This window comes from Falco biarmicus, chromosome 7 (assembly GCF_023638135.1).
Source record: "Falco biarmicus isolate bFalBia1 chromosome 7, bFalBia1.pri, whole genome shotgun sequence".
In the NCBI taxonomy this organism is placed as follows: Eukaryota; Metazoa; Chordata; class Aves; order Falconiformes; family Falconidae; genus Falco; species Falco biarmicus.
Window position 1 is genome coordinate 40638728 of NC_079294.1, and position 20187 is coordinate 40658914.

At 37.7% G+C, this 20187-nt stretch overlaps 1 protein-coding gene across 7 annotated transcripts in view; it reads left to right on the forward strand.

Moving 5' to 3' along the window:
- The window catches only part of KIAA0586 (KIAA0586 ortholog), a 73146-nt gene that overhangs the window by 35240 nt on the left and 17719 nt on the right, over positions 1-20187 (forward strand). For 4 of the 7 annotated variants that reach the window (XM_056345506.1, XM_056345508.1, XM_056345509.1 and 1 more), the window contains 6 exons: positions 320-561; positions 1041-1117; positions 3845-3979; positions 5600-5774; positions 8839-8978; positions 13625-13712. In XM_056345506.1, coding sequence (XP_056201481.1) covers positions 320-561; positions 1041-1117; positions 3845-3979; positions 5600-5774; positions 8839-8978; positions 13625-13712 — 857 coding nt within the window. Of the gene's footprint in view, positions 1-319; positions 562-1040; positions 1118-3844; positions 3980-5599; positions 5775-8838; positions 8979-13624; positions 13713-20187 lie in introns of those variants that run through there. The other 3 variants (XM_056345507.1, XR_008822942.1, XR_008822943.1) reach the window with 3 other exon arrangements.

A 20187-nucleotide genomic window follows, 5' to 3' on the forward strand; every position in this document is an offset into this window, starting at 1 on the left:
ATCGTCCTGCTGAATGTTATACTCGGTAAACTTGTGTTTTTACACCTGCCAGTAATAAATGTAGTGATGATGAAATATTGTATTATTAGAATTTTATTTTTCTATTACCTCAGTGAGAATACACATGGTAATTTTTTGTTACAACAGAAATGGATTAATAATGTTATTTAACCATGTTGATTCTCAGGCTATTCTGTAAAACACTGTGCTTTCATTTGAAAAAAATACTTGTAAATTAATTTCTTTTCAATATGGATTTAAGTCTTTATACTGTGCAAGGCATTTTGGTGTATTCATAATGCATATCCTTATTTTATAGTGAGATGTCAGTGGCTAATGATGAGGAACCAGAAGACTTGATTTTACCTTCTCAGCAGTCATCAGTGAGGCCCTTTGAATTGCTTCCCTGCAAGCCACAGGCTCCATCACCTGTGCCTACTATTAGTTCGGGGCAGTCCACACAGGAAAGCAGCCTTACTCTCACAGAAACAGAAACTGCAGACAGACATATCTCAGAAGGAGAGGTACTCTTCAGCTGTGGACAGATACTGGCTGCAGGAGGTAACTAACTAGGCACATTTGTGGAAATCAGAATTTGGATTAATTCTTTATCAACTTCTCTTCCAGTCTACTGAATTTACGTTTGATACATTTTCTGATAAAACTGCAAGCATTAATGTGGTCCTTAACATGGTTTTGGATTAAAGAGACCTCATTGCTCTTGTCTCTGTACAAAATGCTTCTGCTTATTAATGAAAAAAGATTAAATCAGCTCTTCTGTCATAAGACCAACTTGGAAAATAATTGGGACTGTCTTGCAGAAGTACCATGTGGTTCTAAGTACTAAGTTTTCATTGAAAGCAAAGCGTAAGAGTGATTTTTCTTGGAAGCTGAAAATATGTCTTTATAATACATGTCTGGCAGTAGGAATTTCCAACTTTACTAAAGCACTGTGTTGCAATTATTAAAGAATGTGGCCTTGGCTTTCTTTCATGTAACTTGCATGGGTTTTAGTATTTGTAACTTAAAATATTTTCCAGCTTTAGCAGAAAGAAGACTATCTCTTCGAAACCTCACTGAGAGCTTAACCAGTACTTTACAAGATGCCAATGAAATGGTAAGGAAATGGAGTTAGTGTCGTGTTCTGCCTTGAGCATCTTGATAAATTGGATGTGCTTTAAGCATTTTCACTTACAAACTTTTTAAATTTATGCTTTTAAACTGTACACTTACAAAGAATGTTAGAATTTCAGAGCTCCAAAGAAAAAACCCACATTATACAAGCTAATATATATTTTAAAAAAACTGTTAATATATTAAATAAAAAGATATTAAATTAAAAAACTCAAATTATTTATATACTTCTGTAGGTGAGAGCTAATACACATTTTCATTTCTTCATTGCTTTTAATTTTAAGACATCTTAAACAGAACATTGTTGTTCTCTGAGCTGTTTCAGCTTTAAGCCATCTTTTAATTGGTTGGTTGCTTAAATTATTAAAGTAGGGTAGCTGAGGCTGGAGTTAGTTGAAGCTGCTTAAAACTTCAGTATAGTTTCTTATCTGACATCTGCTTTACTCCTTTGTCCTGGAAGCTCCTCAAGTCAAGGTATACTCTGTTCCCTTTCTCTTTTAACACTCCCTCAAATGCCTGGACATTCCCTCTCTGACTTTGTATAATGCCTCTTGGTAGGACATAGCTGTTGTATAAATGATAGTATCAGGTAGACTAATACTACGCTTAAAACAAACTGTTTACTTTATGAAAGAATAAAAAAAATGATAGTGAAATTGTAATAGTATTGGTTGGAAGGGAACTCCAGAAGGATTTCTAAAAACTTTGTGGACTGCCTCCACAATGCTCTGTGGCTTTTCTGTCATCCACATAGTTGAAGTCTGCCATGAGGATGAAGACCTGCAGTCATCAGATCCCTGTTAATGTTTCATAGAAAGCCTTCTCTTGCTTCCTGTTGGTCAGGTGTTCTGGAGCAGGCCCTGTGCACATCCCTAGTGTTCCTTTCGCCTCTGATCCTGACTCAGACCATCAGTAGGCACGTGGAGGTCTGTGAATTCAAGGAATGATTTGACCTGGGACTGAAAATTGGCTGAGCTACTGGACTTAAAGGGTTGCCATCAGTGTCAGAAGTCCAGCTGGAGGCCAGTCACTAGTGGTGTATGCCAGGCGTCAATAGTAGCATCAGTGCTGTTTAACATGTTCAGTAGTGACTTAGATGGTGGAACACACTGTGTCATCAGCAAGTTTTTGGATGATACAAAACTGTTTGATACACCAGGGGGGTTTGCCACCATTCAGAGGAACCTCACCAGGCTAGTGAAATGGGATCATAGGAATCTCATTAAGTTCAAGAAGGAGAAATGCCATGTCCTGCACCTGAGGAGGAGCAACATCATGCACCAGTACATGCTGGGGCCTGACCGACTGGAAAGCAGCTTTGCAGGAAAGAACTTGGGGATCTTGGTGGACAAGTTGAACATGGGCTGGCAGTGTGCCCTTGTGGCAAAGAAGGCCACTGTCATCCTTTGCTATACTGGGAAGAGCATTGCCAGCATGTCAAGGGAGGTGGTCCTTCCTCTTTACTCTGTACTGGTGAGACAGCATTGAGAGTATTGTGTCCAGTTATGGGCTTTCCAGTACAAGAAAGATAAGCGTTTACTGGATTGAGTCCAGCAAAGGACTACAAAAATGATTAAAGGACTGGGTCATCTCTCATACTGAGAGAGCCTGGATTGTTTCATCTGGAGAAGAGAAAGCCCTGGGGGAATCTTAGAAAAGTGTATGAATACCTGGTGTATGGAAGTAAGTAAGGAAGTCTGAGCCAGACTCTTCTAAGTGAAAGACAGGAGGCAGTGGACACAGACTGAAATTCAGGAAATTCCTTTTAAACATAAGTAATGTTTTTACTATGGAGGTAGCCAAACACTGGAAGAGGTGCTGCCTTGAGCAGTCAGGTTGACTAGACAATCTCCAGAGGTCCCTTCCAACCTCAATAATGCAAAGTTTGAATGTCCTGGAGCAGGAGCCCACTTTTCTTCTCACTGCCTATGCTTCCTAAACATTTCTACCCATACATGGCCATGCTTGACCTGTGCATACTTTCCCATCTAATATCCATAATTTGATTCATGTCATTGTTGTGAGACTCTGCCCTGAACTTGCCGATCTTTCTGTCTGTTGTCCAGACTTTGCCATGGGAGTGTATAGGCATCTGAGGAGAATGCCTTCCCTCGTGATCAAGGTTGTAGAAGTTCCTTTTGTGGGCTTCTTTTTAGATGCCTCCTGTCTGCCACAGTTCCTCTCTTAAACTCTGGGCTTAAGACTCTGTTATCAGGTGAACCTAAATTAAAGTTTTCTTCATCAGGTTAGAAAGCTTAATTGCCAAGATGGTCTTCCTTGTCTTTATCAGCTGAATCGTAACTCCTTCCACTGGTCCTCCATCCTCAAACAAGGCTCTGTGGATGAAGAAGCTAAATCCTTGCTTGTGAGAGCAGCTCTGCAGCCAGATTGTTGCTAGCAGTCAGTGTGAGGATTTAACTGTTTCCCTGAACTCTGGAGGCCTGAAGGACTGTGTTCTTCTTTAAGCGTTGCAGTCTTACGTATCAAATGAAGACTGTGAATGTCTGTAGATATAAGGAGAAAGCAGTGTCATCGGTTTGCTTATTTTTAAATGCCTAGATCTTCATGACACAAGTTCTTGCTGTGGAAACTGTAAGAACTTACTATAAAAGAAAAAAGCTGAATTGTCAACTAAAGCAAGAATGATTCAAGTTCCTACAAAAATTGGGTTTGGATCATGTATCATGTGAAATTTGTTTCTTTGTTTTAGGATTATGATCCTCCCAGTGAAGGACAAGTGGTGAGAACACTGGATAAAGGCTATCACAGGGACCCTGTTGAGACTCTTTTAGCCAAATTAAATCAAGCACCTGTTGCTGCACAAGAAGGAATGTACTGTTTGGAGGTAACTCACAGTGCTTTTTCTTCCAATACAGTAAGTTTAAAGTGATACTTTCCTACTGAGAGGTAGATGAAATATTTCAAGCTTATCCTTTCTATTGGCTACAGAACAGGTTCATACACTTCATTCCCTGCTGGAAGTGATCCCACTTCTGTTGGCTATGTTCTCTTGTAAAAATTCTTAAGAACACTGTTGTTACAAACGTTAGGTGTACATAGTATCACATGTACCTAGTTTTCAAGGCATGTGTGTGGCCATTCCAGTAGATTTGTCCTGTCATTTTGATTACCAGGGAAGTTTTCTGTCACTTCAGCAATACAGGTGGTATGTTTAACAGTACAAGTTCAGTGCACTTAATAGCCATGTGAGTATTTTAGGGAAGTATGAAGAATAACTCAGCAAATGTTTACATGCACTTTTGCACATGCTGTCGGTACTGATCTTGGAACAAAACATCAAAATACTCATATCTAGTTGGCAGAAAAAAACAGACTAACAGAAAAATCTGTATCACAAAGGACAAAAGTCATCTTGTACACATCTAAGTATTTTCTATGTGGAAAACAGCAGTTTGGATTGGGCATCTGTTCTAACTGCCACAGCTGGAGGAACATTTAAAGGAAATGAACTCTGAATACTGCAATATGGTTCATGAACACCTTTATATACGACAGATCTTGCTTTTTGTGATTTTTATTGCTGCAAATGCAGTTTCTTCTTTCTGTCTTGGTCAGTTTAGTCTAAATAATTACTAACTTCACTCACCTCCTTAACTGTTCCTTTGTCTGTCTTTATTTGGCTTAATGAGCATTGGTGGATGGACTTAGTGAAAAGCTTTCTATAGTGTAGGCTCTGAGTCTGACTAATTGTAGTGACATTTTCTCATCAGCACTGCCAATTACAAATGCATCTCTAATTTGCTTTTTCCCTTTCCCATAGTCATGGACTGCTCAGTCTGTCCATACAAGACACTAATAAACTCCCCCTAGATTCTGGCAAGGCATGTGCAAGCATACCTTCTCATTTTTAAGAGAAAGAATATTCTGCTACATAGTAGTACTCTTTCCTTAGAATGATACTGTGCACATGTGTATGTCTGTTCAACCTGTTTTCCTGCATAGAAGCATACTATTTTTCATCTGCAACTCTGAAAGTCAGATTTCAGAGAGCCATCATCCCTATTTTAAGTGCCATCCAAACCTACTTAAAAAATAGAACTTTTTATCTGACATGCATTGACAGATGGTCAATAGCTTTTAGGTGCTTCCAGTGTTACAAGGTCAGGCAGTCAACAATGGCCAAATCTGTAACATTAAAGACTTCATGTGCTATAAATGTAACTTAGATTCTGATCATGTTGGGATACCACTAAGAAAATAAGTGATGCTGTTTGGCTGTAAGTGATTCTTTTCTGTCCAGTACTGATGAATGTAGATCTTATTTTCAAACCCCATTAGATGATACCTCCTCAATTTCAGTTTTCTTTTTTCAATGCTAATAGTATAGACTTAGGTTTATGAATGTTTTAACAGTTAATGTAATCAGATAACATTGCCTAGTTTTGGAAGAAATACATTGGTGGTTTTGGTATACCTGCTGTTCTGATGTTGCTGTTCTATGTAGGATTCTGATGGTAGTGTTGGGGAGCTCAGTGAAGGTCAAAGACCAAGGCTGACCAGAGCAGCAGAGAGAATCCTAATGGGACATTCAGTTTATATGAACCATCCAACTGCTCAGACTTCTGAGAACAGATCACGCTGGGGTTGCCCATCGCCAGGGCAGCTTGCCCAAATTGAAGGTACAATTAGACTGTTATTTCTTCTCTATGATATTTATGTGGATTCTGAGGATTTTCTATAACAGAATCTGAAATAATTTCAGAGGTTATGTTCAAAATCCAAAATTAAAAATTTAAAGGCAGTTGCTGCAATGAAATTGTTAGTGTTCCTGTTCTGAGAACTGGATGTAATTCAAGCCTCGTTTTCACTCCTCTTTGTAATATTCTACAGTTTTTTAAAAAATCATGGCAAGTACCCACTTGCCTATACAAATGCTGACTTGTTAAGTATCCTTTTAAGTCAAATGCAGTTCTCAAACACAGTTTAACCATTCTTGAGGTCGGTTTCCATAAGAGAGGTATTAACACCAGCAGTTCAAGCTATTTCTTTTTGTCCTCTTACACAGGCACTCCCCCTTACTGTTTTATCACTCCATCAAGGTGATACTGCAGTGTCTCATAATCAGTAATATATTTTAGTTTCATATATTCCTGTAGCAATATAGGAATCCTTTTTTTCTGAGATGGGTAGCTGAGGCCCACACATAATGGCTTGTACAAAGTAGTGCAGAGATAATTTGATGTGGTATTTAATTTATTTATTTCCAGTTGAAACTACAGCTGTAACCTATGGCCCATCCTTCCTCTCCCTTATTTTTTATCCCAGTTTCTCTATTATTATCTGAAAATGTACTTCTATACTTAAATTGCTGCAAGCATGTAGAAACTCTTCATTTGTTGACTGTGGTTTTAAATATGATTTAAACTAAACTGAAGTAATTATTACGCTGTTACAACACAAATGTGATTGCACTGATTCATCAAAAGTTGTGTAAAGTGATCAAACAGCTGGTTTTCCATCCTCTTAATGTTCACATTTATGAATTGACAAGAGAAGCGTATCTCATGTTCATCAACCCTTGACCAGTAGGAAGTGGATTGAAATTGAAAGTGTTCAACATGTGGCAAAAACAATTTCAGAGCAATAAGAGTATTTGCTTATTTTTGAACTGATTTACATTTGAACTGGTAACATGGAGAGTAAGCTTTTTAAGCTAGTTGTTACCTAATGTTTTGGACCAGCTACACCACCATCAGCCTTGAAAATAAATTCTAGTACATTATGTGTTATCAGACTTTTACTTAAAAGTAGTTTGTTGAATGTTGTTTGGAGATCGGTTACATTAGGCTTCCTGGCATAAGCCATTTCTCCAAGTCACTTGTTAACACTGCGTTGTTAAAGGACAGTCAGCGTTAAGAGCACCGTGATGTAGAGTGAATTAGTGATCTAGATCAATCTGCAGTGTCTTAACAGTGCTCAGAAGGATACAGGGAGTTAGGAGGTGCATGTTAATGGGAGAACCTGGCTACTAGGGATATTTCCTTCTTATCCAGACTGTCGGTAGCTGTATGTGGCATGACATGTTTGTATCTCCTCTATATCTATTTTTAAAATGTATTTAATTTAATTTAGGATGCCTTTTGTCTATCCTGTAAATACCTAACACTTCTGAAAAGCAACTCCTGCATGTGATGATAATCTAAAATCAGTGTGTTTCTCCAGGAAATTTTTATGCTTATCTCTAAATCTTATAGTAGTGTTTCTGTTGTAGTATATTTTTGAGAGGCAGCAAGTGCTCTGGACTAACTACCATAGGGTGCTTTTATATAATCTGTAATAATCCCAGATTGAGTTCTGTTGGTTTCTTATGATTTTTAACTTATGTTCCCTCCCTCCCCATCTCTGAACACACAGCACAGTATTCATTGACATTGCTAAGGAAACAACATGGTATAAAATATGGGATCTACTTTCAAGGCAAGAGTGTTTTCATATCAGGGAAGAACAGAAAATATTGTTTCCAAGTCCTTTTAATAGTGAAGTCAACACTGAATAGGAAACAATCTGTTCTTGGGGGGTGGGGGACTGGGGTGGAGAGGGGAAGGAATGATCTGTGATTGTTTCCACTTCTCTTCCAAATCTTTTTTATCTGTCCACTAGTACATGAGGTTGCATGTCCTTCAGTCTATTGCAAGTCAGAACTAAGAGCTGTTTCCTGATAGCTACCACAGTTACAATGCAGGTCCATCATTTTATCTGATCATTATTTTTAGGAGTAAAGTTAAATAATTGATACAGCAATGCCTGTCAAAGTTCACCTTTTTCAGGGTGTATATCTCTGTACATAAAACCTTGCAGAGGATGCTCAGTTTCTCTGTCAGAATGAGTCACTCACAGATATATACTTGTAAGAATTCTGGGGATTGTGTGTCTATGTGTATCTTCAGCTTTGTGACCAGTTTTTATTTGTGTTATGGAAACATGATGTCTGTTTGTAGGATGGAGCAGGTGTTGCTTAGGTAGGTATAGAACAGCATCTTGATGATCCGTCTTTCATTTATAAATCCTTGTTTTCAGTGCTTAAAGTCATGGATATAAAAACCAATATGCAAATGAAATGTGTAGTCTTAAAGTGAACAATAATTACAGTTAATTAAGCAATGATTATAGTTAATTAAGCTTAAAATTCATTCCTTGTCTCTGTATGATAGCAGAAGGCTAAAGTTAGTTCATGAGCTGTCAGTACATTTTTGATAAAGATGCTTTACACACTTGCAGGCTGCAAAAGCATGATAAATGCTGGATTATATAGCAAATTATCCCTTTAAAAAAGGCTATGTGCAGGTTTCTTTTCGTTCACACAACAGTGAAACATTTTCATGAAGAAGCCTTTCCAATCTCTTTCCAATATGTGTGATAAAGCTCATTAAGCATATAATGGTATGATGAACTATATACAGCTTTGAAGCTATCATAAATGCTTGCCATGTTAGAAATCTGCAGATGATAAAACTGATTTATTTTTTTCAATTTCCACAGATATGTATTTCTTACTGCTTTCTTCCCCACAAGAATACTTCAAGGGATATACAGTGAGCTGTGTAAGGGAGAAATAATTCTCTTTAACATTGCATGTCCCATTGTTGAATCTTGAAAGGCTCCACATCCTGCCGCATCAGTTGACTGGGAGATTATTGCTCCAGCACATCAAGGAGTTTTTTTCTCTTTATTTTTCTCTCTCAGCAGGAATTTTTGGAGATGCAGTTATAAGTTGTGGTCCAATGGTTATGGCTGAACTGGAATCGCAGCCAGTTTTAAATCCTGTTCTGCAAGCAGCCCGACCAAGCTGCAGAGTGACATCTCTCTCGGAGGATCTGTCCCAGGTAAACTCAAAGGATCTTTTCTGTGACTATTCAGAAAGCACAAACTGAAACCTAGGAAAATAAATTTTCCTGTTTCACTGTGGTGACTGACATCACAGAACTGGTGACACATTCAGTTGCAAAACTGAAGTCAAAGGTAGATGGGTGTAATAAAAATGAATGTGTTTGCTGTGACCGAATCTTACGATATGCTTTCTGTTAGGCTCAGACCTTCCTTTTTACCTTTTCTGCACTTCCTCAGAGCTTCACTGGTCTCATAGGATCTAATACTTACTCTACATAGTCAGTTCAGATGGGGCATTCCAATGTTTTAGTGGCACAGTGCTTCAAATACAGAAGAATAACATGATGGATATACAGGAGAGGAAGCAACAGTAGAGGTTTGGCCTCACAGATTGTAACCCACTGATTCAGCATTTCAGGCGCTTCATTTGTCCTAGTAGGGGCAGGGTTGGAAAGGCAGTAATGATGTACCTCAAAATACTTGAACCTATTGATCTCTGCTTGAAACCTTTAGACTTAATCTGTTGCTACTTTATTAGTATGTGCTGTTACCTAGAGATGATGGTTTACTTGCTGACTAAAGATAAATTCAAATAGCAAGTTGCAAAAGGTAAAAATTAAAGTAAGAGACTGCTCTTTAATATGTTAAACTTCACAGTGTGTTTGAAAGTGATAATGTACTTGCCATGGTTGCTGTGTTTGTTGATGCATTCTATCCTTCCCTGATGTTCTATATTAAAAATAACCTATAGTATCTTATATTGACATGTCTTGGTTTTCCATTTTTGAGCCTTGGTGTGTATCATGCCATTGGTGCCTGAGCAGTTCTTAAATATGTCATCTGAAGTGATGTGTTGCACCTTCAAAGCGGGTTTTAAATGTTATACCTCTTTCACTTTGAGATCACCAAACATATTATTTCTTGGAAAGGTTGTTCACAGGCAAGACTGGATTCTGTTAAACCGCTGAGTTTGTTGGGGTGAAGCTCACATCCAGTTATCATTTCACTAGCTAAAAGTAAAAGGGGCAGAAAGGGTAAATATTTTTCCTTGGTTTAGCACCACAAGCTGTGATAAAGAAGACAGTGATACTGGCATCTCATGTGCTGGAGAATTAGCTGATGGGATTAGGATTGACTTTTGTCTGCCTGGGTACAGGCAACTGATCATGTATCATGTAATATTACCCATGTGCATAGTCTTACCTATGCAAGAAATGTAAGGTGATCTGACATCGTGTCTTTCATAGAAAATATACAGATAGTTATATATTGTCTTTAGAAACTTTATCTTGCATCTGAACCATTAGCGTGGGGGTTTTTGCCTGCTGATATATAAAACTCACCCTCCCTCCAAACCAAACCAGCAAACCCCCAAACTTTGTGTGTCTGGTTTTGTTTGTTCTGTTTTTTTCCCCAAAACAAAATAATCTTTTCTTGTATGTAGGTGTTCCTGATATAAGACTAAATGCCTGTTTCTCATGGGCTAACTTTTTAGCTTTTCTGTGACATGACCACACCTATAAGTGATAACCACAGTAAACTTCTGTCCTGGATGGGGCAAAGCTATGCTCCACAAGATCCGCTACTAGACCTGTACATCCTTCTCTGGAAAAAAACCCCTGTACCAAATGATTTGAAAGCTTCTTCTGGCAAGCATCTGCCACATAATAATGATGAACCTTTCCCTTAGTTTCAGTTAGGGATGGCATCTGTATTCAGACCTACGGCTGGATCTGCTTTGTCACCTGCCTGTAGGAAACAGATTTGCTGGTAACCTTAAATCAGCTAAGAGAGCAGGAGATACTCAGGCTTTCAGAAAGATTCATTCCATGCAATGTGTAAGGTGATAATCACTTTAAATTTCTTAAAAGATTTCCTCCCAAGTTAGTCACTCTCACATCAATTGTTTCACTTCTTGGTTTTCATCTCTAGGCATTTGCCTTCATTGAAATGAAACTGCCAGCGATGTACAAAGCCAGAAGATTAATCTATTTAGGAGCACAACTAAGCTTTTCACAATGTATGCTGAGAGACCTGGGAAAATACATTGTATTTCAGATGGTGTCCAGCTGGGCCTTGAGTTTGGTAGAATTTCCTTCTGATTAACCTGGAAACGATCCTCCTGTATGTTGGGGTTTGTTATGGCAAAGTTTGGGTGGTTCCTGTAGTCTGTCTGAACAGGATCATCATTTCAGCGAGGTTGTGGGCAGCAATGTGGAACTGCCATATATGTAGCACTTGTTTGCTTCCTGGCACTGGTGTGTAGGTCAGATTTTGACCAACAGAAGGAGCGTTGTCTTTTCATGTAGGGCAGGACCAAATGTCTTTTAGCCATAAAGAGTGAAGTCTGTGTAGTCACTCACTCCAAAACAAATGGCTTAAGACATACAGGAATTTTCTTACCTACACAAATTCCTTGGCTGCTCCTCCATTTCTGGTATTGGATTGTTTTTGAGATTTATATGTGCTTTTAGCCACGGTTAGACAGAATGCCAGACTAAATGCATCTTCATTTTGACCCCTTCTGTCCATTCTTGTGCAATAATATAGGAATTGACTGTTTGTGGCCACTTTGCCCCTGTGCTCTTAGCTTTAAGCAGCAAGAGAATGACTAGGAGGAAGCTGGGCTTTTCCTATTCTAAATAAATCATTTTGATCATGGGAGGGACATGAACATGGAAGTCATATTTATGTGGCTAAATCTTTCAAAGATAATAAATCTAAATCATTTGAAGTCCCAAATGCATGGTTAAGATCTTAGAAAACCAGTTAGCTGCAAAATATTTTCATAAAGTTCTTATATAAGTATGAATGTTTTTATACAATCAACATTTTTTAAGTGGGATTGTCATTTTGGTATTCTCATTAGCTTTCATTTTTAGCATTTCATAAGATTTTTTTTTTGCTCTTCAGAAAAGTGTAATTGTAGGTTATGAATCTATGCGTTTATCTCTCAGCCTCTGTTACCTCAGTTCAGTTTAAACTGTTTTTTGGTTTGTCGTGTTAAAAATCCAAAACAAAAAACCACTTCACATGAACTTGTGCCTATACTGTTATGCTGCTTACATTTAATGATTTGTCACATTGATGGCCTTCTATCACATTTCCACAATCCTTCCTGCTTTCAGAAGATCTCAGCTCTTTCTTATTTTGTCAGCTTTAAATGATGAAAAGAGTTGGTCAATGTTGTGGTCTGTGGAGGTGTCCAACTTAGTGCCAGTCCTAACAGAGTGCCTTGTGGAGATGCTAGCTTGATCTCAGGTACATGCATATTCTTTTTCAGCTTATGTGCATCACTGTGCTATTGAGGTGCTGGTGCTTGTTAGAGATGACATGCTATCTACTAGTGTAGCCCTCTCCACTTTCTTTACTGGGGAGTATAAAAAAATCCATGCAGCCATTGAGGAAGAGGCAGTGACTGAATGGCTTGTCTTTTTGTTCCTTCTCATTTTTTCCACACTGGCTTAAATGATCATTAAGTACATGAAAAGCAATATTATCACTGTGAGATTCCTGTTATCATAGCTGAAAGAAATGGGAAGCCTTAATTGCATAGTTGTCACCATGCTTATTGTTTGCTAGACATAACATTTTTCTGCTTTTCATTTATATTTTTGCCTGTTTGTTTCACTTGTGGCCTCCTGGAGGGTTTCTCTTGACAGAACTTTTCTATCCTTTTAGCTTTTGGGGAGCAAAATACCACCGGTACTTTGTCATTAGGTCTTCAAGAGAAAACCTGTGCCATTGCTTCTCAGGGCATATAATTTTCCCAGAAGTCATAGAGAAATTGTATCTGTAGGGTCCAAATGCTGTGTGATACACAAACATTTATGATCTTACTCATGTTCCTCCTCCTTTCAGAATCTTCATTTAAAAACTTATATTAATCTATGGAATCAACAGAATAACTAATGAAATCAAATTTGTCTGCCTTGAAGAATGCTGAAGTCTTCTAGGACTCCATGAGTCGGTTTTGCACTGCTTATGTTTCCTGTCCACATGTAGTGGAATGTCCTTGGGCCACAATTCCTGTTCCATTTAACACATAAGATAATAAACTTACTTAACAAATGTGCTGTCTCCCTTTCTAACATGCAGAGCATTTGTTGTTTCTAAGAAAATCTTTATAGGCATTGCTGCAGAACTGGGTCCCGAAGAGCATTTCAGGAAAAGTGGAAAATGTTTTTTAAAAACATGGTCAAGGAAATAAAATTTATACTTGGCAAAGTTTTTCAGCCTGTGTGCTGACATTTTTCTTTTTGTTTTCCCTTTCAACTTCCTCTTTTTACTGAGAAGGATAATACTTGCAGAGGAGTTTTGGGTATTGAAGAAAGACAGGGAAATCTTATGTTCTTTCTGCCACATGCTTTGAGTAAAAATTGAGGGGTCTCCTGTGTCTTCAGGTCTAAATGGCGCTTTGCCATACCTACTGCTCCCAGGATGTTTGTCTAGAGGAAGTAGCACTGAACTACGCTAATTCAGATCCGAATTCTTTTGAAGTCGAAAGGAAGGAGAACAAGTGCATATCCTTTTATGAATCTTTAAAAACCTCTTTGGATGTTTCTTGAAGCGACACATAATTTTGCTGTGCTTTTACATCAAAAGTCAGATTTGTAATGTGATTTTAATGTATGATATACAGGAGGAAAGCCGAGGGGCTGCACAAGTTGAGACTGTGAGACCTCGAGTTATTCATGTGAGAGGGAAGCCTGAAGAGATGCAGCAAGAAGGTAAATCAGTGTCGATAAGCATACGTAGTTCTTTCAGTTTGGCACATCACTTTTAAGTGTTGTATACTGATGTATAATAACGTTCTGATTTTTTTAAACTTGGTTTTCATTACTACCAGATTCCCAAAATTTCCAAACAGTTACATATAGTGTGTATAAATCTGTGTGCATAGTTACAGTATTGTTGGGGTGCACTGAAAGGATTAGAAATGTTATCTGTATGTAAGATTCATCAGAATCATTCCAGTTAAGTATCTATTTAAATTTTTATTTGCCAAGAGCATTATAATGTGCATATTGTGTAGTCAACTGAATTTTAATTGCTTTATAGAATGCTATTCAGCAAACAAAATATTCATAATGTTGTGATAAGGTGGCAGTGGTTCATATGCATGAGAAAATGCAGGAGTACTAGAGGAGAACTGAAAGATAAAACAAAGTTAAGATCATGCAAATCTGGGGAAAACCATGATTTTCAATGTCAAAATGGACTGGTTTGAGATGGGCTTAATATATTGGCTTGAGATAGTGGTTTTCTTTTGTGAAGGTTACTACGTATTATCTGTGCATAACCATGCTATATTTGGAGATTACTTAACGTTGTTAAGTAATTAAAATCAACAGTTTGTTAGAAGTGTTAAGGATGTTACATGAGAGGGGGTGAGTATTGTGTTTATTGTAGTTCAAGTCAGTGTTGGAATGACATAAGTTGTGCATATTACTGCCATATTTGTTTTGGCAGATAATAAGGAATCTAAAACCTGCATGTCTACAATATATGGAATTATAATTGCTCCACCCTAGCATAGACAAATTCTTCCTTCAAGCCCTTTTAAAAATAACTCTGAACTTCTTCCATTTATTTTTTTTAAAACACCTAATCAAATTATAATTCTGATGTTATTATTTTGCTTCAGATATTTATAAGGGGTAAGAAAAGCCCTAGGCCAATGTTACTGGCCATGGGACAGGGAACCTAATTTCAAAACCACGGTTCACATATGAAGAAAGTTATGAATAATGTAAAACTTGGCTTACATGGACAATTAGTGGAAGAGCTTACAGAACTGAAGTGTGGCACACCATAGTGTGTGTGTGTGTGTGTTGTTGTAGGGACATTTATCTATATGTTTTTAATATGGGTAAATGAAGACTTAATTTATTAAAAAATTAGGTTTAACTCTTTTATTTAATATTAGCAGGAAATGTTGCAATGACTTTTAATAATAGGAAGAATTGTATTTGCCCCCTTGTGTTCAGGAAAATCCAAACTGCCTAATTTCATCCTCTAGTAAGTTGAACATGACCTCTAAATTGCCCAAAAGGAAATTGTGGCAGGTCTGCCTTGCACAATTGACCCATTCCCAACTTTAAAAGCAGTTTTCCTTAACAGTGGTTATAGGAATCTTCCTTTTCGATTTTCTTCCCAACTCTTGCTATTAAGCATCAGGGAGAAGGAGGAAAGGGGAACTAGTCTTCCTAGTGCTGTACTTCATGCTTTTACACCTCAGCTTTGTCTCAAGTGTTAACAAGACAACACTTCCAGCCTGTATCATTGAATAGGGTGTTAACAAGGGGTGGAAATGGAGTAAAATGTTTTTTATCGAATCTGTTGCTTTCTGGAATATTTATCTTAAATAATATACCTGTGCTGTAACACAAAGTATTTGGGCACAGTCCAACTGTCTGTGTGTCGGATGAAAATGTGTGACCACGAGATGGCAGTAGTCAATTTTCTGTGAGAGAAATAAAAAGAAAATATTATTTATATACCAGGATAATTTAAATCTCATTCAAAGTATACATATTTAATGATCCAATAAAAATCTAGAGGATTTGCAAATGGAAGCAACTGTCTGTCAGTTCTAACTAGAAGGTCTTGTCTCTGTAAGCTTCACCACAGCGAACTTAATCAGGCAAAAAGTTGAAGGTAAAAATTAATAAGAATCATTTGAAAGAAAAAGGAAAACTTGCAATATGATAAGTGTATGTGGGTTTAAGTAAATAAAACATCTTAAAATTAAGTACATCTGTTACTGTAAGTTCAAAGCACCCTGTTTATAAAAACATCATGTCAAATGGTTGCCTTTACTGAGGTAGCAAGGGACAATGAGTACTTGCCTGAAAATGGAGTAGCATTTCAGAGGCAGGACCATTTAGGTATTTTTTTCAGAGTTGAAAGGGTAAGTGGTTGTATTAGTATTAAAGCTTAGAAAATCTAGACCTCTGAAATGGAGCGTGAATTCAGGGTGTGGGGAGAAAAGGGAAGTTGTTTGGACTTAAGAGTTGGATGTAAAAAAAGCCTTTTTTTAAAATTGATAAAATACATGACAAGATTTGCTTCATCTTTTGTCTGCAGTCATAGATATACATATACACATGATAGAGCTTTCTTTTGTTGTTGAAAAAATTTTTGTGGTCTACAGTGAACATGTGTTTTTACTGAAAGAAAGTTGATTGATATCTTCTAATGAAAGTTGAAGTTCAGTAGGACTGTTAGACTATCATGCCTGAAAGGGTAATGTCTCCTCAAAGTTACAACTGAAAATAAAGCCTGAACGTATTATTAATTGAAATGTGTGCCTTCTCTAGACATAGTGGAGACAGTGGTTTGAAAACATATATTTGTAGTATATAATATACATGCATGTATATTTTTGGCTTTATAATACCCTTTAATCTTTGTACCATTCTTTCATATATCTTCATAAATTTAATATGATAATAATTATTGCGGTTGGTGAATGCACATATTTCCAGAATACAAGCATTTTCAGGCTTACATCAACATGATTCAGAATTTTTAAATTAAAATGAAAGAACAGGTGGCAATGCTTGACTGCAGAGCATTTTTGAACTTTAATATGAGCAGCTCAGAACCAAGAGGTAGATGTATCTTCACTTAATTATTTTTCTGTAGCGCAGACTTTCAGAATGTGACCTAGAGAGCACAACTTCATTATAGTAATTCCGTTTTATCTCCAGCTAGTGAGTTATATTCAGGCAGCCAGAAGTACATTGGAAAGTAATACTGGGACACTAAGCAATTGGCTTTGTTGCCACAGAGAGATTGCACAATTGCTTGTGGGAGGAGGTGATCTGTGCAATAAATTAATAAAAGGGCAAGAAGCCCTTAAAACAATCTGTTTAAAAAAGAAAGCTTCCAGAATCCCTGTTCGGTGTTGAAATTGGGCTCCTTATGTGTTAACATTGACATTATGCTGTACTGAGAATCGTAATACTGAAAATATGGTTATAACTAAATTCTTCTTTGCCTCTCTTCTTCAGCCAGGAATTGCTCTGAGTTAATTGTTGGGTTATTTTGTCTTTAAACTATTGGGCATGAGGCAAATCTCGTAACAGATGCTTCAAGAAAGGAAGGTGAGGATAAAGCTAAAGGTTTGTTTTTTTTCTTGGAACTGGAACTGTTTTGGTCAAACTCGTAACACCTATTCTACAGAAAGTTTACTTTCTCCTTAACATCGTGCTGTTTAAAGGCTTTTGCTAAAGGCTGTCCATACCACCCTGAAAACAGCAGCTAGTGAAGCAAAATGGAGTTATTTTTTTCACACTGTAGAGAGTGCCATCACAACCTGAGAGGTAGGAATTACTTTGCATAGCCTACATTGCTCCCTGAATTTGACTGATTTCTGAGAGGAGATAATGGAAATTAAAATAATGAAGTCACTTATCTATAATTATAGCATTTTTTCAAGCAAATGTTCTGTTAGAGGCTTGTGTAAGTTTATCAGTGCTTCAGAGCTCTTGCTTCTGATCTATTTTGACTCTGGTTTTCCTATACAGTTACCTCCCCGTGCTATCAGATGCCTCACTGACATAATTCAGTTAATATATTTTACATTCGGGCAAGTCAGGAAATGCAAAGCTGCATTTCCCGCAGAAACTCTCTTTTCTGTGAGTAGTCATTAGCTTTTAGGTGCTCCAAGTGGTTTAGAACATCAGTTCTCAAAGAGTTTTCATTTGCTTTTTCTGCATGTGTTGATGGCAGTTCCATGGTAGCCCATGCATTAGAAAATATGCATCTGAGTAATAAGTATGCATTTTGCATAATATTCCCACTTAAAATCCTCAATAGCCACACTTGAGGGTTTCTAGTTTGAATTACTGTAAGTCAATATTTAGATGTATTACAGTACATTTGGAACGGGAGTTTTGAATTTCTTGGCTTTTGTAAATACTATTTATCTGTTAAGTGCCATTTATATCTATGGTCACTTCTTTTCTCACTGACTTCAGTTATTTTTCAGACAAAAATACTAAAACAGAAGTTTGATTTCTCATAGCTTAAGGCAAAGTCTTGTATAGAATTGTTACTGTAGACAATGATGTCCATCTGCTGTGGGTGTGTTCTGCTGCTTCAAGTTAGGGTCCTGAGAAACCAGGCACCAGGAACTACTGTGGATTTCATGGCACTGTGCACATCGTCGCACCCATTCCCATAAGATCTCTTTCTGGGAAATGAATCTCCTAGATCTGTCATTTCTTCCCTCGCTTCCCCAAAAGTCCTGGACAGTAGGAACTACTAACAGATGAAGCATGAATCTCCCGGTATGTTTTTAGACTCCTAGAATGTCGATTTATTTTTTTGAGGCATCTAAATTAAATGAAATCCAAGTAATCAGATGGAGAAATGACAAACCACAAAACCCCCAATTTATACTTACAGAAAACTGTACCAAGCAGGCTCATAGAGCTTTGCAGTCTGAGGATTTCCTACTGACCGGCATGCTTGGGAAGTCGTTGTTCTCCTTTGGAGTCCAGTTCCACACTACAAATCACCTGGCCCTTTTCTTATGGATCTACATACGGATCTATGTGCATTAGGTTTTTGTTCACCTGGTAATTGTCTTCAACTTCTAAGAGGTTGAGAGTTAGTTCTCCTTTTACTGCTTGCCTCCTTAAATGGCACAGAGGGATGCAGCACCTCTCACTGCTGCAGTATTGTCAAGACATATCTCTGACCTTGTGCTGAGGCTTTTGCTGTGGAAGGTATGTGCAAAGGCAGAAGACTTCCCCTTTTAGTCTTCCCTTGGTGCCTATACAGAGGATGTTTTACACCCGTTATGAAATCTGCAGTTTTGTGGATCTTCAAGTTTCCCTTATACGGTCTGCATGAGAATGAACTTTTGTGCAGTGCTGGATGTGTGTATGGTTAATCTTTGGAGGGAAGGTATTTTGCACTTTTGATACAGTAAAAAGAATAAAGCAGGAAATTGTCCAGTGTAGGCTTAAGGAATGTCCCTGGTCAGAAGTTTTAAGTTCAGGAGGTGAGGCTGATACCTATAGCCCCATTGCTTGAGCAGGTAAAAGCAGTTCACAGTTGCTTCTTTCTCCATTTTGGTCTTATATTCGTCTTTAAAGTACACTTTGCTGAGGTTCATGGTGTATCCCTGTACCAAGTCCCTCCTATGATCTGTACACAGCAACAGGGATTTTCATGGAAATTCCAGCACCAGTTGGGTTTTTTCTGCAGAAAGAGAAAGAAAAACTTACTCAAACTGACGTGATCACTACTTAAAGGATTACTTCCTATGGAGACTGTCAAGTACTTTGATTTTTCACTTGTCTTTTTTCAGATTTACTGGGGCTCAAGGTAAATAACCAGAAAACTGATATGATTCCTTCTTCAAGCCTAGATTTTAAAGGATTGCAGGTGATCTAATCCAGTCAGTGACCTGTGGCATCCCTCAAAGTGCATTTTATATATCATAAACTAAAGTTCAGGGCAGTGACAAAATTGTAAGTTGAAAACCTGTGGTACTGTTGCATAAAGCATCCAATGTACATTCTGGATTTTGTACGTCCTTTTTCCCTCAGAATATCATGTGGTACCTGGTATGGGTGCCCGCTGAGCATCAGCCTTCTGTATCAGATTGCGCAGACACCAGAGGGTTTTGAGGATCTTCTGTTCTTAAATGTAACTTAACAATGTAAAGAATGTTACTTCCAAATTTATTAGAATTTCTAAAAAAAAAAAATTGATTCATAATTGTATTTGCTTTTCAGACACTTGTGACTACCTGCTGGAACCAAAGCAGTCCAGACTGCTTTGTCTAGTTCTGCTAAGCACCACCACCTCATCCCTGCAATGCAGATTTTTCCATATTTTCCCTTTTTTTCCGCCTTCTTGCCAGTTTGGTGGGGGTTTTTTTGATGGATGGTTGGTTGGTTTGTGATTTTTTGTTTGGTTTAGTGTTTTTGGTAGCTTGTGTCTCTAGGGGCCAGGCATATTCTAGGCAGAATTCTCATTAAGAGGAGAGTGCCTCTTCCTGCTGCATATCCACACTGAAGAGTTGGAATGTACCACCTGAGAGCCCTAAATTGCCATTTCCACTTTGGCAGTCTACCTTTGATCTTTCACCAGTTCCAGTTTCCAGTTGTATAGATCCACCTATTGTCAGCCCATATGGGGACCAAGCCAGAATGTGGTACTTTTTCTTTTGTGTAAGATTCT